The sequence below is a fragment of the Melanostigma gelatinosum genome (assembly GCF_949748355.1).
Source record: "Melanostigma gelatinosum genome assembly, chromosome: 13".
In the NCBI taxonomy this organism is placed as follows: domain Eukaryota; kingdom Metazoa; phylum Chordata; class Actinopteri; order Perciformes; family Zoarcidae; genus Melanostigma; species Melanostigma gelatinosum.
The window spans coordinates 19,485,620-19,505,458 of NC_136646.1; the positions used below are offsets into that span (position 1 = coordinate 19,485,620).

The 19,839-nt window shown below is 46.3% G+C and overlaps 2 protein-coding genes across 2 annotated transcripts in view; one reads left to right on the plus strand and one right to left on the minus strand.

Annotated features, from left to right (window-relative positions):
- The window catches only part of cacna1aa (calcium channel, voltage-dependent, P/Q type, alpha 1A subunit, a), a gene marked incomplete at both ends in the record, with an annotated part of 78,129 nt that extends 66,226 nt beyond the window's left edge, over positions 1-11,903 (plus strand). The window contains 11 exons of the mRNA XM_079281410.1: positions 753-867; positions 1,403-1,510; positions 2,512-2,615; positions 4,427-4,542; positions 4,641-4,761; positions 6,496-6,609; positions 8,005-8,043; positions 8,692-8,905; positions 8,996-9,184; positions 9,506-9,807; positions 11,109-11,903. Coding sequence (XP_079137536.1) covers positions 753-867; positions 1,403-1,510; positions 2,512-2,615; positions 4,427-4,542; positions 4,641-4,761; positions 6,496-6,609; positions 8,005-8,043; positions 8,692-8,905; positions 8,996-9,184; positions 9,506-9,807; positions 11,109-11,903 — 2,217 coding nt within the window. The remainder of the gene's footprint in view (positions 1-752; positions 868-1,402; positions 1,511-2,511; positions 2,616-4,426; positions 4,543-4,640; positions 4,762-6,495; positions 6,610-8,004; positions 8,044-8,691; positions 8,906-8,995; positions 9,185-9,505; positions 9,808-11,108) is intronic.
- Positions 11,904-16,968: 5,065 nt separating this feature from the next.
- Positions 16,969-18,066, minus strand: ier2a (immediate early response 2a). Its single transcript, XM_079281599.1, has one exon. The coding sequence runs from the start codon at positions 17,960-17,962 to the stop codon at positions 17,396-17,398; it is 567 nt and encodes a 188-aa protein (XP_079137725.1). The 5' UTR covers positions 17,963-18,066; the 3' UTR covers positions 16,969-17,395.
- Between the last annotated feature and the right edge of the window lie 1,773 nt (positions 18,067-19,839).

The window sequence follows — 19,839 nt, forward strand, 5'->3', positions numbered from 1 at the left end:
AGAGGCATTTACTCGGGATATGGGGGGGAGGCATGATATGCTGCATGTTTGGGTTGTCGCCGTCTTCTGTCATCAAACACACACGAATGTCACTCTGTCATCTGTGAGTTGCTGTGTGTCTTCGTACTGTCTGTTTCAATTATCAACCAACAAGACCTATGAAGGCTCAAACCAATAAACAAAAAACACAGTGTTCCCCTTCCTTATATCGGTCCCTTGGTTGTTTTTTTGATTATTGGTTTATCGTCTGGTCTCCGTTGTTTTCACTGTGAACCTCCAAACCCCCAGGAGGAGCTCTGGATCGTAGTAGCGGCCACTCGGCCTGTTCCTTTGTTGAAGATCGCACATTTAACCAACCTGTGAGGTCTTTTGGATTTCAACAAACATGCATAGACAACATTACGGCTATAAGATATATTAACTCATAAGTTGAGGGAAGAATCTGAAAAACAATGTCTTCATTTAATACCTTAGCACTCACAGGTTCTCTCATGACAAAACATCTGGGAATCCCTGAAAATAGTTTCTATAAAATGTGCCTAATCTGACAGGAGCTGAGTCTGAGCCATTTGTTAAAGGTAGACAGACAGAGTGAGAGCCTGCTACCGATTCTATGCAAAGCTCCTGTAACCTCCTTTACCCAAACCCCTCCCTCCTCCCCACTCCCCTCTGTCACCTGGAGGTTCCACGTACATACCACTCCACTTGCTTCCCCATTTTCTCACCACTCACCCTGATTGGCTCTCCCACAGAGACTGCTCCGTATGGATCTGCCTGTGGCCGATGACAACACGGTCCACTTCAACTCCACCCTCATGGCCTTGATCCGCACAGCACTGGACATCAAGATCGCCAAGGGTGCGGAAGGTTTGGAATCCCTCTTTCCTCCTTTACTCCAATTTTCACATGCTGTCTTCTCCTCTTTCCCTTATTTCCCCCCGTAGTGCAGTGCTGTCTGCTATTTCTGTGCTGAACCCAGAAACCTTCAGCTCTTCCTGATGCTTCTCAGTACAGCGTGGTTTCTATGGCAGTCGATCCTGTGTGTAGCACGTTGTGTGTGTAGCACGTTGTGTGTGTGAGGCTGAGATCCTTTGGAATCGGAGTTCTTTCAAGTCCACAACTGAATCACTTGTGTACATGTTTCAGTGCAGTTATGATTTGATAATAGCAATTAAGCTTACTAATGAAAACCTTGTGTTTGTTTGTCTGTCTTTGTTTTCATGTTTGTATGTCCTCTCTTATACCTTTTTGTATCTATCTGAATGGGTATGAATGGTTTGTATCTTTGACTGAACTGATTTTCACGTACATTCCTGCGTGTGCCTGAATGTGTGTCCATGTTGGGCATGAATGTCCATGTATCTTGATATGTGCATGCGCGTGATGGATGAATCACGCTTAGGTGGTATTGACAAGCACCAGATGGACGCCGAGCTGAGGAAAGAGATGATGGCGATCTGGCCCAACCTCTCCCAGAAGACTCTGGATTTGCTGGTTACGCCGCACAAGTGTAAGTTGCAGAGTGTTGCGCAGGCGCAGCAATGTGGCTTGGATGCAGCCACCCTGTGTGCCGCCCAGTGCTCCAACGTTGTTTCTCTTCACGCCACCTGAGGACCGCTTCTCTCAGCCAGTCTCTCTCTTACTGCTGCACCCTCTGATACAGCTGGCACATTAGCTTGCACATCCACATATATATATACACACACCATATATATATACACCTCAGATCTATGAAGACAAACAGAAGGACTCAGAAAGCACGGGGCTGCACGGTGTAGACACAGAACAACTGGACACACAATTCATTTAGCCACAGAATACACCCACCACCCGTCAACCTCTCTGTGCCTCCGATCAGAGGGTGCCTCACTATAGATCAACCCTCTATAGACGTCTTTTCACTTCAGGGGCAGTCAGCTGTGTGCCCTAGGCTATGCGTGATAGAATATAGTGTATATTTTTTGGTCTTATTACACTGAGAGCAAATGCACAGGTGCTAATGCACTAGTTGCATGATGTCATGGTTGCTTTAGTTTGTGAAATGCATGAGATTTTGCTATCAGAATGTATTGTGCATTTAGCATCACATTTGCAAACAAGTCCAAAGAAGTAAAGATATCACAGATTTTATTTTCTATTTCTTTTTATTTTTGTTAATATTTTGTTGTTTATTTTTGACTTGGTTAAATTTACGTTGATTCTTGCGATCACATGATTGCAGATTCCTGGAGCGACTGAGTTTTGCATGATCTATATCACAATGAGATGCTTTGATTCCAAGGTTTTACCTGTGACAAATACAAATGCTATATAAAATCAAACTAAAGTAAGATACAGTAAAAAAAAAAAAAAAAAAAAAGAGAATCTGTCTGTGAAAAGACTATTTGCTCAATGTTGTGTGTGAGATGTTTCTCTGTTTGTGTGCATGCCTCACCCCCTTTCTACCATTTCTCGCGCTCAGGGTCCATACCAAAAGGTCTAATCTTGCAGGGTAACTTGTCATTCTCTCAGCAGCCACAGACTTGACAGTTGGGAAAATCTACGCCGCTATGATGATCATGGAGTACTACCAGCAGAGCAAGATCAAGCGCTCGCAGGCTCTTCGTGACGAGCAGGTACTGCTGTCTCAAGGGGAATGAATAGCGCTCCACTCTACCTGCACCCGACCCTTTAAAGTCAAAGGCAGACTGACTGCACTGAAATCAAGGCTGCAGGGCTGTACTCCCATTCATATAAGCCCGGGCTGTGACAACCTCTGAAAAAAGGACTGACATAAGGATGTGGACAGTCACCTGAAAGGGACTTAGAGGAAGCAAACGCTCCTTCTCTAACAGCCAAAACAGTGCTGCCATCTGCTGGGCAAAGTGTATTACTCTTTGCTTTGACAGTCATTGTTAGTGTTGGCAGAAAAGAAATGCAAACAATTCATGATTCAAGATTTAAAATGCTAATTTACTAGATGGTTTCTATCAAAGTGTAGCAGTTATTTAGCACTTTAGATTCAAGCAGGCTGAAGTGTTGTCAGAGCCCTTAAGGTGCCCATGCCTCAACATCGGAGCCCACATGAGGGCTTCTTTTGCTGAGCTAGATTCTTCCGTGTGTGGACTGCTTTTAAAGATGCTGTACCTCCTCACTCCCCGTCACACATGCTCGTAACCTGACCTAAAGGTTTGCATTTTGACATTGCTGCACCCTATACCCCGCCAGGTCAGTGACAGAGGTGACCACCCTCCACATTCATTTTGCTGTCTTTCATCTTAGTGATTCAGACGATGAGATGATGTCAGAACTAGAATGGAATGGTCCTTAACAGATCTATGCAGCCAGCATGGACTACTTCAAGAGCTGCATGCTTCTGAGGACACTCCCCAACCTGATATTTCATTGCACGTGTAAAGATTCCTCCAATGTCTCTCAAACGTCGGCACACTTCCGGAACCCTCTTTTTGCTTTCTCATGCACTTTTTTTCTCCTCCTCCTTCCTTCACAGTCCTCTGGCCACACACAGTGCTCCACACTCAACCTTTTACTCACCAAAAAATGTAATTGGTGCTGATATCATCACACAACAAAATACACGGGTTATGTGTGTTTTACATGTTGTACATTATATTATATTTAGTGTTTGCACTCATTGACGGAAGGTTTGCCACTGTTTGGATTTGAGTAAAGGTAGAGAGAACTCAAGAAAGTCTCATTTTACAATCACAAAGCTCAAATATTGAAAACATTTTAATGCGAATGACAACATTTGACATGCACTGGAGTTTCATTGTTTTCGTCTGACCTACATGTGTAAGTGGTGGTTATTAGGGAGTACTGTTGAGACCTTTTCAGTGGATGACTCGTAAATGAATGACAATGAACGTAGCGTTGTCCCCACAATGCATTTCACCTGCTATATGTCCCCCTCCACAGGATTGTTGCAGTATTTATCTGCCGTGACGTCTTTGAACGAGGCCCACTCTTTTATTTCTCCCCTTGTATATTGGTCTTCTGTTTCTCTATCAACGAGTATTTAGAGCCATCTTCAGATGAAACCCAGAATGATCACTGATCATTCTCTTTGAGCTCCAGACGGAGTGGGTGAACTCCACATCCTTATTGGACCTTACAAAGCCTTCTAATGGTTAGAGTCCTGGACCCGGAGGCCTCAAAGGGTTGGCAGGTCCCAGAATGCCCTTTTTAGTTCATCCATCCCTCTCTCCTGCTAGCTGCTGGGCATCAGTTGCTCAAGACTCCCTCCCCTCACATTTATTCCACTTTTACCTCATTACTTCTTTTGCCTGACCTCGCTTCAGCCGACAAGCCCCCTCTCTACCTGCCCTCTGTTCCCTGCTCTGTTCCCTGCTCTGCCCCCTCTCCCTCCATTTCCCTGTCAGTCTGCCTGATAGCTGGCGACGGCCATGTTGTATATCTCACACAGAATCGAACGCCATTACTGTTTCAGCGCGTGGCGCCTCCTTCCCCCACCCAGGATGGGGGTCCGGGACTTAACAGCGCCCTCCCTCCACCTGAGGCAACGGAGACTGTCGACAGCCTGTGAGTTGGATCTGGTTGTCTTGTTTCACTTGACAGGAAGTGGTTTGTGGAAAGCGGACCAATTAAGGAAGGTGTGTCTGGGATGGTGTGTGTCATAGGCCGGTGGAGGGGGGGGTCCCGGAGAGCCAATCATGGGTCACGGCTCGTGCTCAGGAGATGTCCGAGAGGGTCGGTAGCTGGAGCCCTGAGGATGGCCTGGGACGCATGAGCAACTCTCAGGTAGAAAGCGCACACACGCACACAGCCAGGACCGCATCCAACAGCACTCGCACACCATACCAATAAAATACAGCTTTGTCGTACACCAAGTTGGTGTGGACAAGTACTCAGTCGACCCATTCAACATTTGTGTTTTACTTTCATGTCATTGCTACCAAATGAACTCCCAAAGAAACATTGAGGACACTTGAATGGTAAAATGAACTACGATCTTCATGTAGCTACAGATTGCAAATCCGTCTCCATTGAAAGATGTGTCCCCTTTATTCATAACCTCTGTGTGTTACATGAATTAGATGAAGACATAAGGACATCAGGTTTGTTTTTCCTTTCATTATAACAGAGGTTAATGTAGAAATACAGCTTCCTGTTTCATGTTTTTACTCTCCATTCTGGTCAAATCAGCATCAGCAATATGAACCTATGCTTATGGTCCAGAGCACGCTTGCCAGCAGTTGAGAAAATAAACATTCTACTGCAGCACTGCTCATATTGTCCCATCTTTGCTGCCTTGTTGCCTTTATTGTTTCGACTCAGTAGGTCATTTCCATGTCCTATGATCTCTCCTATCTTGGTCTTTCAGTTAGCATTGACATGGCATTAAACCTTTCTTTGACTAGCTCCATCTCTCAAACCTGTCCTCTTCACACAATGTTTTATCTTACCGAGTTTTCCTTCACCGTACATTTCCACATTTCATTCAGAGTCTATCTGGCCTCTGTCTTCAGAGTGGTTCATGTCGCTGTCATCATAAACCTCTCTGCTTGTAGACCTCCCGGAGGGCCTGACCGGTCTCTGCATCAGTTAGAGCCACTTCTCCATTACAATCCATAGAGGTCTGGAGAAGTTTACACTCAGGAGTTGGATAGAAGAGAGTGGCTGTCGGCTTCATTCAAACTAGTTTGAATGATAACCTACAGTTAGATAAGGCAAATGAAATTATAAAGCACAAACAACAACACGAGATATTAGACAACAAATGCCTTTACAGGAAAAACACCAAAATGTAATGAGATGACAGACAGTCATTGAGCAGCCAGTACTTGCTGCAGGTGGTTTCGCATTTTTTATTTTATTAAATGCTCAACTTAAACAACAACAACAAAAAGTGCCACACCTCTGTTTTAAACAGCACCAGCTGCCAGATTCAGCTCCACTTGTCAAGGTATACTCCAAACAAAGTAGAATTTGGCTTATTTGCGCCGGGGAAACCTGCAGTTTGTGTAAACCAGCCAAACAAAGTTGTTTTTACGCAACCCGTGTGCCACCTACATTGCATCAGCGCTTGCACCTGGCCAACACTGTCATGTGATCACTGTTCTTCCACATGTCCTTTGGGCTGCAAATGGGTTTCCCTTCAAATCCATTCCTGCTGTGACTCACGAGCTCCTCCCTCTGGCATCGATGCCGTTCAACAAAGAATCTTTGCATTTGCTTTACGCTCCATTTCTGACAGCAGCCTTCGCAAACGAGGAAATTAGATTTTATTTGGAGTATACTCATGAACTTAAGACCCAAACAATCGATTCCTTTTTTCATTCATTGCACAATTTAAAACAAAAACAAAAGTCCCTCCTCACACTCACCAAATTCTCCCACTGACTCCTTTTACCTCTCTGAGACCCTCAATTCTCTGCTTTCTTTGGATAACAAACTCCCCCCCCCCCCCCCTACTCCCTGTCAGTGTTCATGGCAGCCGTCACACCATCTCCTGCTCTCCTGCTCTGTTTTCAGACGGTAGAGATGAGAGAGTTGGGGCAGGATGGTTACTCGGATACTGAGCACTTTCCACCAATGGAAGGCCATGGCAGGGCCGCTTCCATGCCCCGCCTCCCAGGCGACAACCAAGTGAGCAGCATTCTCACCTTTCCACTCTCTTTCTATTTTCCCCCCCCCCGCCCATTGTCTCTGTAACTCATCTCCTTTAGTTTGAAAATATCATATTCTCAAAGGTCTGACTTGTTGCTCAAAGATGTATTGCTGTGGTTACTCGGATCCATGTTGGAGAAAGTTTGGCACGGGGTCAAAAAGGGTTATCGACAAATTCCTGATGTGGTTCTGAGCCAAGGCTGTCTTTGTTTTAAGCCAAAGAACCACCAATCACGTGACCAACTTTAAACAAGATATGCTGTTGTTACAATATTTCTGGCTAAAACATGGAAATGTTTTGCTGAAATGTTGACCTCCAGCCTTGAATTCAAAAGGACCACAGCAAGGCCAAGTGAGACCTTCTGCTCTTATCTCTTCTTCTGCTGTTGTCGTCATCTCCTCCTCTCATCCTGCCTCCTGCATGGAGACTTTTTATCCGTGGGTGTCTCGTTTCCATCTAACACACTCATCCATTTTATCTTGTTTCATACTTCGGTGAGTGCTCTGGTTGTCATATGCACACAACATATTTATCAATACAAATGCGCGCACACACACACACTATACATACATACACACTTCTCGGCCCAACATTGTTTCCTCTTCTTTTGTCAGGACCCTGATTACTGATCCTTTCTTGATGTCTTTGGTACTAAACTGTCTTTTCCTTCCTGTCAAAGGTTTTGCCTGTGCTGAGCTCTTTGAATTTTGGGGGGTTTTGTTGTTTTTTTTGTTTTCAACAAGGAATGGAGCCAGCATGATATTGCGTGTTACATAAGTGTGTGTGTGTTACGTATATGTGTGTTGTGTATATGGGTGTGTTCCGCAGTTCTTTCTGTGCCCTGAAACTCACTCTGTTGTCTGCCGTTTGAGTTAAGTATAATTGTGTGTGTGTGTTTGGATATCCATTTTTACGTGTACTTTGCTGATTGTCGTCATTGCTGTTGTGACCGTAGTGCTGTTGTTTGAGCATTTTCATGGTGACCGTGTCTATATAACCCAGTTCTGGCTCCAAACACCCCCAGTCTCTGTGGTAAGTGTTTCTCTTCCACCTTCACTGCTGCTTGGTGTCTAATCAGACTCTCTTTCTCTGTCCCTCCTTCTCTCTCTGTCTTTCACTTTCCTCTCTCCACTGTGGCACCCCATCTCTTTTTGGGTTGAACCTCCACCTAACACTTTGGTATTTAATTGGACTCCACTTTACCCCATTTCTCTTCCATTGTGGATCAATCCACCCCCCCCCCCCACCCCCCCGTCTCCCTTACTTCTCTTCCTCCCTTCTTGGTTTTGTGTGTATGCTCCATGTGTGACCACACCTTTGGTGTATTTGTGGCTCTTTGTGTGTATGTGTGTGTCTTCTCTGTGCTCGTACAGCAGCGGAGGAAAGGGAGACAACGTGGCAGTAACCTCAGTGTATGTACCCTGTCTTCCCTGTCTTGTCTCTCTCTTCCTCCTTCTTTTCTCTGCCTTGCACTCTCTCTGAACATCTCTTTTCCTCATTTGTCATTTCTCCATGTTGTCTCTTTATTATGGCAGGGGTTTGCTTTCCAGTTGTTGCGGACAACCTTTTTTTGCCAGCCCAGCTTCCAAACTGAACCCAGTGTTCTTCTTCTCTCATCCACCTTAGTGCGTGTGGGTGCAGTGGGTTTGGAATTGGGCTGAACTCTGCACGTCCTCTGTCATCATCAACAGTCATGCCACACTGTCTCGTGGCCTCTCTCTCTCTCTCTCTCTCTCTCTCTCTCTCTCTCTCTCTCTCTCTCTCTCTCTCTCTCTCTCTCTCTCTCTCTCTCTCTCAGCTGCTGCTAGTGCTCTGTTGCTCTCTGTCCTCGTGCCTGTGTGCTTATTATTAATGTGGGAATGTATTATTTGGGAGGTTCATTAGGATTCAAGAAACGGATGCCATTCACACACACATACATATACACACATACACACAGTCTCTTAACCCTCGCAGACAACACCAACTCGACAATCAAAGGAAACATCTCTCCCTTCATCTCTCCCTCTCTCTCTCCCCCCCCCCCCTTCCTCGGTGGGTTCTCGCTTTCTCTCACTCAGCCCATCAATGACAGCAGTCCCATGAAGCGCTCAGCCTCATCGCTGGGCCACAGCAGGTCTGGGCGGGGCCACAGGGACAAAGGAGGTGCAGACGACTACAACATGGAGTCTGTACCTGAAGAGGGCAGAACTTCCAGACATGGACACCGGCGAAAAGACCGGAGCCATCGTGCATCTGAGAGGTCCCTCTGTCGCTACGCGGAGGGTGACACAGGTGGGAAAGATCACATGGTATCTAATGTCATAGCAATATTTAGTGTTTTCCCCACACACCAATAATAACTTCATTAAACTCCACCACCAGGCCTGGGCACAGACCTGAGCACCACCACCCAGTCGGGCGACCTCACGTTCAAAGACAAGGACCGTGACAGAGATCGCGGCCGGTCCAAAGACCGAAAGCACCACCACCACCATCACCACCACCACGGCTCCGTGGACAAGGAGCGCTATGTAGCAGAGCGAGGGGGCGAGTTCGGACACAGGAACTCCCGTGGCAGGGACCACGACAGGGACCACGACAGGGACCACGACAGGGACCACGACAGGGACCACGACAGGGACCACGACAGGGACCACGACAGGGAGCAGGACAGGGAGCAGGACAGGGAGCAGGACAGGGAGCACGACAGGGAGCACGACAGGGAGCACGACAGAGACCACGACAGAGACCACGACAGGGACCACGACAGGGACCACGACAGGGACCACGACAGAGAGCTCAACAGGGAGCACGACAGGGACCACGACAGAGAGCTCGACAGGGAGCACGACAGGGACCACGACAGGGACCACGACAGGGAGCACGACAGAGAGCTCGACAGGGACCACGACAGGGACCACGACAGAGACCACGACAGGGAGCACGACAGGGACCACGACAGGGACCACGACAGGGAGCACGACAGAGAGCTCGACAGGGACCACGACAGGGACCACGACAGAGAGCTCGACAGGGACCACGACAGGGAGCACGACAGGGACCACGACAGAGAGCTCGACAGGGACCTCGACAGGGACCTCGACAGGGAGCACGACAGAGAGAGGGAGCGAGAAAGGGACCAGCGCTGGTCACGATCGCCCAGCGAGGGTCGCGAGTGCTTGACGCACAGACAGGTGGGCTTCTGGGTACTTGTGTGCATGCGGTGTCTAGTTTGAAGCAATGAAAAAAGCAGTGATATGACCACATTTTCAGGGCAAGGGCCTCTAGTCTGGCAGTAAAGGAACACTGTACTTTAGTGTGATGTTTCCGATGTGGTTTTATTGTGAAAGTTGTCTGGGGGCCCTCTGGATAAGGTAAAGAAGTACTAACAAGGACTATAACTCACTGTTAACCAGAAAGCATTTGATATTATAATGTATAGTTATTATAGGACTAGTTGATCTTTTGCTGCTGCTCTCAAATTAGAGGCCAAGACGTGTTGTTGTCCTTAACAACACAAAGTTGAGTTCCAGCTGGTAAAGATAGTATGGGCCCTTTATGTACATTTATAGACATATATGTTTGACTACATGCACCCAAACATATTCATTACTGTGGGTTTAATCATGTGAATACAAGTAAATGTTTGTTTAATGAAGTCACTGCTATCGAATCACTCTTCCAACAACCAAACAAATATGCAGACAAATGTATATTTGAGTGCCTGTCTGCTGTCCTTATCGGCCCTCCCTTAGTGTTTTTTAACTGCCAATGTTCTCTCATGTTCCCTCCACTACCTTTCCTTTTATGGTATCCTCTCCAAACACATCATCTAAAACATTTCCTATTAAAATAGGAAACCAAGAGATGATCTGCCTTTGCTGAGAAACGTCTGTGATGCACACCGTTCAGCCTTATTTATTGATTCTTTTGTGTTAGAACTTGTTTTACAAAAGCGAATTGGGAAAGAATTGTTTCCCCCCAATTAACTTTTGCCTGAGTGTTGTAAAACATGACTTTCTAGAACTTGATGCATTCATGTCCTACAGCTCACGAACAACAAGTCAAAGCCAAACTCATTTTGAGTATGCTTAGTCATCATATTTACCCTGTACCTCATCTGTTGCTCTGGAAATCAACCCTTTACCCTTCTTTTCTCCTGTTGTCTTTTATTTCCTTTCCTCTGCGTGACATGTTGCTTCTCTGTGTATGGTGCTGTTTGGAATCTCATCTTTTTTGTCCACATCCTCTGATCATTTCTCTCTTTTTTCTCCTCCACTCCACGCACATTGTGACTGGTGCTTTTGTTCTTGTTCTTCCTGTGGGTCTTGTTCTTGTCTTGCTGTATTTCTCTCTGCCTCTCTATCTTGCATTCTTTATATTTCCCTCTGTGTTTGTTTCACACTCTATCTTTCCCATGCTCTTTATTCTACATGTTCTGTCGTTGAATTTGTGGTTCGTTCTTTTTATTTGCTTTATTTCACTTTTTGTGTAGGGCAGTAGTTCGGTCAGCGGAAGTCCCGTCCCCTCCACCTCGGGGACCAGTACACCACGACGAGGCCGTCGACAGTTGCCTCAGACCCCGGCAACACCCCGGCCGCATGTTACCTACTCCCCCGTGGTCCGCAAGGCCATGCCCACACCACCTGCGGGCCGACCCCCAGCCCCAGCCCCCCGCCACTTTTCTCCTGAGCCTCCCCAAGGCCAGGGTCCTCCTCCCGCTGGCCCCCCAACGGCTCACCATGGCACCTCCCGCCAAGGTCATCATCCCCCACCTCGCTGGGGAGACACAGGTGGAGGAGGCGGCTCCGTGGAAGGGGACGGTTGCTTCTACAATCAGGACCATCATGAACCACCTGCCTATGAGCAGAGCCCCATGCAAGGTGGCAACCCCCACCCCCACCCCCATTCTCTGGCCAACCACCCACTGCCGCCTCCCACACAACCACAGACACACAACCCCCATCCCCTCCCTCCACCCCAGCCACACCCTGTAAACAACCCCCACCCTCATCCGCCGCCCCACCCGCAGCCCAGTCGCACCTCACCTAGGACTGTCGGCCAAGCGCCCCCTCCCACCACCGCCCTGACTGGGCCTGTACAGGGCCAGATGCAGCCTGCCGCCCAGCGCCGCTTGCCCAACGGCTACCGCTCCTCATCGCCATCCACACATCCCCATGGACCCCCAAACACAGGGCCTCACAAGATCCCCCCTCCAGCTGGGCATCCTAGAGGTCCCCGCAAGGGCCTGCATGAACCCTACAGCGAGACGGAGGACGACTGGTGCTAGCCCCTGGGGACGGGGGAGGGGTGTAAGGAGGCAAAGGAAGAGATAGACGGGACCACGACATGAAGATAGGAGGCTCTGAGCCAGAGCTCTGACTGCCAAGGGAAACCATGAATTTTTCTTTCTTGCCTGTTCAGTGTTCTCCTCTCCCCCACTGCTTGGCATGTCCTAGTGATGGCGGGCTAGATGAAGGGATAGGTGTCAGGATGAAGGGGGTGGAACAAGAATGCTGAGGCAGGATCTGGAGAAACAATTGGTGTAAGGGGAAACCGCCTCCATGTTCTGCTTGCATTGTTGTTGCATTCATATCTTGATGCCAAATAAGACCAACTCAAACTGCAGTGTCTCAGGACGCAAGCAGGACACTGGTCGTTGTGTGTCTTAAATTACGCCTCTGGCAACGAGCTACAGCCACTTACAAGATGTCAAGAGTTGCGACTCGACAAAAGACACTTTACAAGCAGAGAGAAAAGAAAGACCACTGTTTTCTTTCTTTTCTTTGCATCTCAAAGCTGACTTCAGTCGAGTTAGCCGCAAAAAGAATCAAATCCAACCCTCCCAGCCACCAGTTGAATATTGATGAGTTTTATCATCTGTGTTTTTAAATAAGAACAAAAGTGACGATGAGCCCTCCGCCTGTATGAGGTGAGGAGGCTTCGTGGGCGAGAGAGTTGGGGAGTGTTGCACGGACGTGACGAGTCCCTTGGTCAACATCTGGAGGACGGGATGGGTGCGTTTGGGATGTTTAACGTTGTTCACGGAGAACACCCTGCTCCCCGGAACAAACAATGCAACCAACCTCTCAACCCCATGATCTGTGAGAGAAGAAAAACTCAAACGTGGAGCTGGCTTTCAGAAACAAAAAAACAAACCAATAAGTGTTTCCTGCAGTATTTCTTCTTCTATTCCTGCCTCTTCCGCCTCCTTCTCTATTACTTCTTCAAAACATTGAAGCTTGAATCTTCTGTTGCACCCCACACGGCTTCGTTTTTTAGACTTGCGGAGTTGTACACCCTGTGGAATCCTGCATGAATGATACAAAAAATAACAATAATAATAGCATCAATGAGAATCTACTGTATGTGGGGGGATATTTTATTGGTCCTTTCCGTTGTGGTCTGCAGGGTTTCTCTCTTTTTGAGGTAAAAAGGCCTTTCTGTTTCTCTCTCTCTATGACATTCCTCTCATTGTACCTTCATTAACACTCAAATCAAGTGAAAGAAGGCTATAGGGAGATTGCTTAAATACTATCTGTGTATCTCCACGGCACAAAATGATTACTTTTTGCTTGCTTGTCTGTATTTTCTGCGCGAGATGCCTGCCACCGATACAGCTGGAATTGCACATCTTTTTTGTGGAGTCAACTTTTTGTAATTAAAGTGGAACAACGGTATAAGCAGGGTAACGTGGATACAAGATGTGGCGAACAGGTCCAAGAAATCGTTAACCTCTCAAAGTCTTCCAGGGTTTGGGGTTAAAACAGACACATCTGAGAGAAAGAGACCAATAGAAAGGCGGAGAAAGGAGAGAAACTCTTCATCGTTGTTTTCTTTGTTATTGACCGTAATGATGGATAAACCGATGATATAATAACTTCTAAATGATCATGATGATCTTGATAATGGGACCGATTCTCCATATTTGGTTTGATATTCTGTTCCGTATGTTTGTTTCCTTTGGAGCTCAGCTAATCGTTTTTCCAACCCGGAGGTGGAGCTCGAGCCCACAGTTGCATTGTGGGAGAATGAGTCGGCGGGAGGTCAAGCACGAGTCAAGAGATTATCCATAGCAGTCGATGGGCCTGTCTTTCTTCTCACTCCGATATAGCATTCCGACCGTGGGGGGATTTTATTTTTTCTCTCACTTGTAGACCACCTCGTGTAAACACACAGGCGACTGAATGGCACAGTTGAGATGGGTTGGAGAAACGATGTCTGGGCCTCATCATGGTCCTGGACCTTTGTTGTGTGTGTGTGTATCACTCCTGTATGTCTTGTATTTATTTCTGTGTGTTTCTCTGTGTGCCTCAATCCAACACTTGTCACTAACGCACACCACTGTCAGCCCCAATGTTATTGTTGTTATTATTTGTGTTTATTTGGCCAGCGTTTTAACCTGGAGGCCTATCACATGTTGACCAGAGAATGCACCGAAAAAATTAGAAAAGAAAAGAAACTGCCTATTAGTGTCTTTCCAACCTCAGTGGAATGTCACAGACACGTATTTTTTCAAATCAGAAAGCACACTAAGTATGTAGCTCCTGGTTGTGGTGTGTGTGTGTGTGTGTGTGTGTGTGTGTGTACATGGGTAAGTGCGTTTCAGATACATTTTGGGTGTTTTATTTTTTGCTTTCTATTTTTTGTCTCCAGAAATCCTTTTTGAAATCTTAAAAATGTTTTAGTCAAATCCTTGTAACAATCTATGATTCTGTGTGTGTGTGTGTGTGTGTGTGTGAAGTCAGTAACCCCCTGAATGAAACATGCAAAGCCCCAAACATTCACCATCCATCTTTGTGTCTATGCTGCAGTGAAAACCACTAACACGCTGATTAACCACACACAGTCTTCAAAAAGCAATGTAAAGCCGCTACTGAGAAGAGAAAAAAGGGGTTTTTTTAAGTACAAAAGATTTTAAAAAACAAGGAAAAAATATCTAGTTCCAGAAATGCATGTGCTATGTGCATGCCACACCGTGGGTTAACAGTCATCTTCAGGACATAAAAGAAAAAGCATATTAATGAATTCAGAGGAATTTAAAAAAAATAAAAAAGGATATATAGGTCGATAGATGTTTTTAAAAAGCAACGTTTCCTTTTTTTTCTTCTATTTTTGAGAACAAAAAAGGTTAAAAATGACCCAAAAAAAATGTCTAAAGAATAAAAACACAGAAGAGACTTTGGTGAGTTTGTTTTCTTCTGTTTCATGCAGGTTGAGGCACAAACACGACCATGTTCGGGACACCACACAAAGAACTGTTTCAAAAAAAGTATATATATATATACAAAGAAAAGTAAGTACAGTTCAGATGGTGTATTCTTCCTTCTACTTTTTGTAGCCAGTTGTGATGACGCACTCATAATAACTGGCTGTGGAACCTTTGATCTCTCACTCACTCCCTCTCTTTTTTCTCTCTCTAACTCTGTCTCTCTCACACTCTTATCTTATCTGTCGCACTCTCAAGCTGTCTCAACGCTATTTCTACCAGTGCATTTTGTAATTCCAAACAGAACTCTTCCTAAAGAATAAAATCCAGAGAGAATGCAAAACGTTTTGCCTCATTTCTTGTCCACAATTGTTGCTTACGTCTTTTTTAACTGTGACGATGTGTGTGTGACTCAAATGTGTGGTTTAAAGGTGTCCTGTTGTAAGCAAACAAACGTGATGTTCACACACACACTGCTACTCACCAAAATGCAATCTTTTTAAACGAGCATTGTTTACATCTATGTTAACGCGCTTCGCTGTCTTTTCTGTTGTTGTTTCTCAGCCACCTGCTGGCAGGAAACTGTATTGCACACGACAAACCGTGCGAGGTCCTGCTCATAAAATAACTTGAGTACCTTTAGAGCGGCCTTGATTTGTTCTTGTGGCCACTTGAGGGCAGCAGAACAAGCTGTAGATATCGCAGTGACATATTACCTTTTTTAAAGTTGTGTTGAAAATCCAATTTGAGCTCTGTTTGACCTTTCACTAGCTCCAGATGGATGCTTTTGTTTTGGCTGCTATGTGTGCTCCACTATGTTCACCAGCTAGTTGATCATTTTGTCTATCTGCTGTTCGGTGCTGGGCAGGCAGCGTATTTTACGGAATGCTTTTTAGCTGGAAACACCTGCATGTTGGAAACAGGCTTGATGAGAGTAAGACAGTAGTTTAGAGGGCTTTAAAACCAGAAGAATGAATTGCAAGATGACGTGAGAGGAACTGCAGAGCTGGGTTATAATTTGCCGTGAATCCATCGTTAGTATAAAAGCATTAATTAGCTCAGCGTTAAGCGATCAAACCTAATGGGCTGGCTCGGGAACAGTTGCTCTGTGTGAACACATGTTTCTGTGATGCTTGAATATTAGCAAGTTTGGAAAATATCCTCTAGAAACATGACCACCATAAGCACCATAGACTTAGTCAGAAGGCATATATGTGGCAGCATATTCCTTCACAGTGAGCGTACATGTGAGAAAAACCAGGAGGGAAAGGGGGTAAGAGTGTGAGTGTTCAGAGCGGTCTAAATGTGAGAAGACACACGAGTGAGTGTTTTCACAGACGTGTCCAGACGGTTCCGGCCCTGTGCACATAGACAGGGTGCTCTGGTTTCAGCCGGAAGAATAAGCAGCTCAGATGGGGCCTCATGGGGCTCACACAGGCACTTCCCCCCACATTCCTTCTTCTGTTTTCCTGGACTAACCCCCCCAAACGGTGAATCCCTGTTGTGCCCACTCTTAAGTCTGTAGGGGCGTTGCATCCCAAAAGTCACAGCCTGCTTTCATATGGAAATATGTAAACGCTAAATTTTGATAGATGCGGACATATCTAAAATATGTATATACCATAATTACTAATCAATTGATTAGAATGATGTAATCCTCTTCACTCAACAAGTCCCGGTTTCGATTAAACAGCTCTCTGTAGACTTTAGGACTCCTTTATCTGACTTTTTGAATGGATTACCCACACTTGATTTCATCAGCTCCCCAAATAACTGAATATTTTACCGAATTATTATTATTACAGTATTTGGGCCCAAACACTTCTTGAAGAGCCACGGAACCCCAATTGTTCTCAAGTATACGCCTGGACAATGGTTTTACGAGCTCCCCAGCACTCTTTGGGCCGCAATCTCCTGAATTGTCCCCGCTTTTGTTCTGCAAATCAGTGTGGGGGATGTGAAGTTGTGGGAAAAGGAAGCGAACTTCTTTACACCCAGGCCAGTTTCCTGTCACACACACACAAATCCCCAACAGCAGCATTTTTTAACACCATGGCTGACATTATACATTTCTCCCTCATTACCACCCTCCTAGCTCTCTTGTAGGTTTCTGTTACATACCACACAGCACTCCAAATTTGCGTACAAACATGTTTAATAAATACTGAGGTAGTTGTCATTGAATGTTTTACATTTGAATTCTTCAACACATTTCCAGTCTTAATTCAGCACTGGTCCACACACTCACAATAACATTTGTTGAGCTGTAAATGTTCATGAAAGCGGCTCAAGGCCTCATCCAGATGAACCGTGTTCCCTCCCAGCTGAAGCCGGTTGTAGTGAGCTGTGGCCAGTAATTAGTCCACAAAAGTCACCGGGGCAACGACACACCACTGGGCTGCTTCGGTGTTTCCTGGAACATGCCCCGGCTTGTTCACGGTCATGCTCGGGACTCTCTGAACACACTGCCCCGGGTGTTCATTCAGACAACCCTCGAGGAGGCCCCTCTGTGGGCGCGTTCACGCGCCGAGGCCGCGTCGTCAAAGTGCAATGCCTTTCATCTGCGCCGGGTTTCAACACGCTGCAATGGCTCTCTGTAGCGGGATGGGGGATGGGGCTGCTCCCAGGTTACTGCTGCAGTTCACATAGTCCAGCAAAACTGAGCTCACGCTGAGCTGTTGAGGGCACGCTGCCTGCTCGAGTTTTGCTTTCTTGCACGGCAGGAAGTCCGGCTCCATGGCCGCTTTGCCCCGTCTTTTCCTCGAGTGCTGTGCCGGCCCAGTCGGGCACAGATTCTCCTTGTTTTCTGCGTCACGGCGGAGCTCGGTGGCGGGGGTTACGACCTCCTCTCGGGTTGAAGTCCGAGGCTTTCCGGTGTCAGGCGAAGCGGTAACCGGGAGCTCACTGTGAGCGTCAGCGGGCTCCGTGGTCCCCTCGGCCGTGGACTGTTGTTGTTCGTATCCTGCTGCTACACTTTCCGCCGTCGCCTGAGCCGCATGGTACATGTCCCGGGCGGATTTCATTACCATAGTCAGGAGGAGGCTCCGGTGGAGCCGGAGACCCCCTCTCTGGGTGCGCGAGCTGTACAGTTTCCCCAAAGCCACGACCATGATCCTCTTGGCCTCCGCGCTGACCTCCATGTCACAGCTTGTTTTGAAATGAGTCCAGGACAAACAATCACAGGTTAATGTTTGTGAGTTCAGTCTCCACCCGCTGACTTCACACACAGACACAATACAGACCGTGTGGAGGGCAACTACTTATCACCTCGTCGACGTCACTCCTCCAGCGTCACACGAAAGAGCCCCGCCCTCCGGCCTCATGCCGGTCTGCTATTTCTAACAGCCCAGAATGCAACAACTGGCGAGGCAGCTGTGGCTATTTTAATCTATCATAGGCACATGTGGCTGTTCAAGTACAAACATGAAGCACGAGGAAACTTAGATGTGATAAGAAAACCGCACGTGTACAAATGAACCCCCTAAATAATTGCAACACTGCTCAAATGCATCCGATACCACAAAGACTAGAAACAGGAGGGAAAACTTCAAATAACCCTCACAACTCCAAAGCTGTCTTATTTTGACAATCACTACACACACGCATGGAGAAATAGAGTAGATTGTGGTAGTTTATTTCTTGGCAGCTGCAGAAGCTGGAGACGTATACAATTAATCACATTGTTTTGAGCACAGGCTACACCTGAGAGCTGTGCATTATGGCAATTTATGGTTTATCTATTTTGGGCTTTCTTTATCAGCTAATTTCTTCATGAAACTTCAACCTGCCTGTTAAACTAATCTCTATCATACTAATCTCCATAGCTTACACGTTACATAAACAGGTTACCACATTCAACCAGCCCTGACTTTTGGCTGTTTTGTATTGGGCTGTTGCTTTAATATCCAAAGCTCAATTAGGCGTTGTAACTGCACTTATTGGCTCACAGAAACGCTGTTACATCGCTGAAACCACACCAAAAATAAACCAAAAATACATACAGGCAGTTCTAAATGTGTAATGTTTCAAAAATAATTAACAAATTATAAATGGACCACAATGTATTTGTTTCATTTGCAAAACCCGGAGCAGTAAAAGTCGAACCTGTGAAAAACATCTATTTTTAGTCTCACAGCATTCCACTGCTCGACTTGTCTGGAACAGTGAAGAAAGCCGAGAACGGTCTCTGTGCTCTCTTCCACTCTCACCCATCCCCCAGTGTGTGTGTGTGTGTGTGTGTGTGTGTGTGTGCGTGTGGGCGGGCGTGTGTGTTACTTCCTAGAAGAGATGCCCATATAAAGCATATCCTGCTCCTGTGGCACATGCAGAGGAAAACCCATGACGTGCGTGGGAGCCCTTGTTTCCTGAAGCCATTTAAAGTAACAGTAGTGGTGATTGCGTCAGGGCTTGCTACTTCCCTCAGCCCATATTTGGGCAATGGAATCATTCCTCCAGGTTTTGATCAGACACTGCAATGTGCTCTTAAACGTCATTTACAGTTCGAACTGGATCCACTGAATGACACAGCATGTAACTATACATTTTACAGCTGAGCATCAGATTGAAAGTGTAAAGCAGACTTCAAGAGAAACAGAGAGAGGGGGGATCTTTTTTTTCCACGCTGCCCTGTACTTCCAGAGGAATTTGTGGTATGCAGGTGATTGTTTCTGGTGGGGCTGCAGGTCAACAAAACAGCTGCAGAGGGTAACAGCCTGACCTTTGTTTTTTTTATTGTATTTGCTGAAGGCCCGACTGTCAGAAGAAATGTGCTTTTCTCTGTTGTAAGAATTCATCAAAGTAGAAGCGGCACGTGAGAGGAAGGAGAAGAAAAAACAGACAGAAATAACAAATCATTTATAACCAATCCTTACTTTATTTTTAGCTGAACAGTTGCCTCGTTTGATTGTGTTACAGTGACAATCGCCTCACCAAAGACCAACAGTTCGTCCTTACCTCTGACTGATGTTTGGAGACTCAGCCCAGCTCGTGGTCATGTTTCAAATCATTGCTGAAGGTG

Bases quoted from the DNA above. Each gene is read 5' to 3' on its own strand.
- ier2a (XM_079281599.1), bottom strand. From the start codon at position 17,962: ATGGAGGTCAGCGCGGAGGCCAAGAGGATCATGGTCGTGGCTTTGGGG.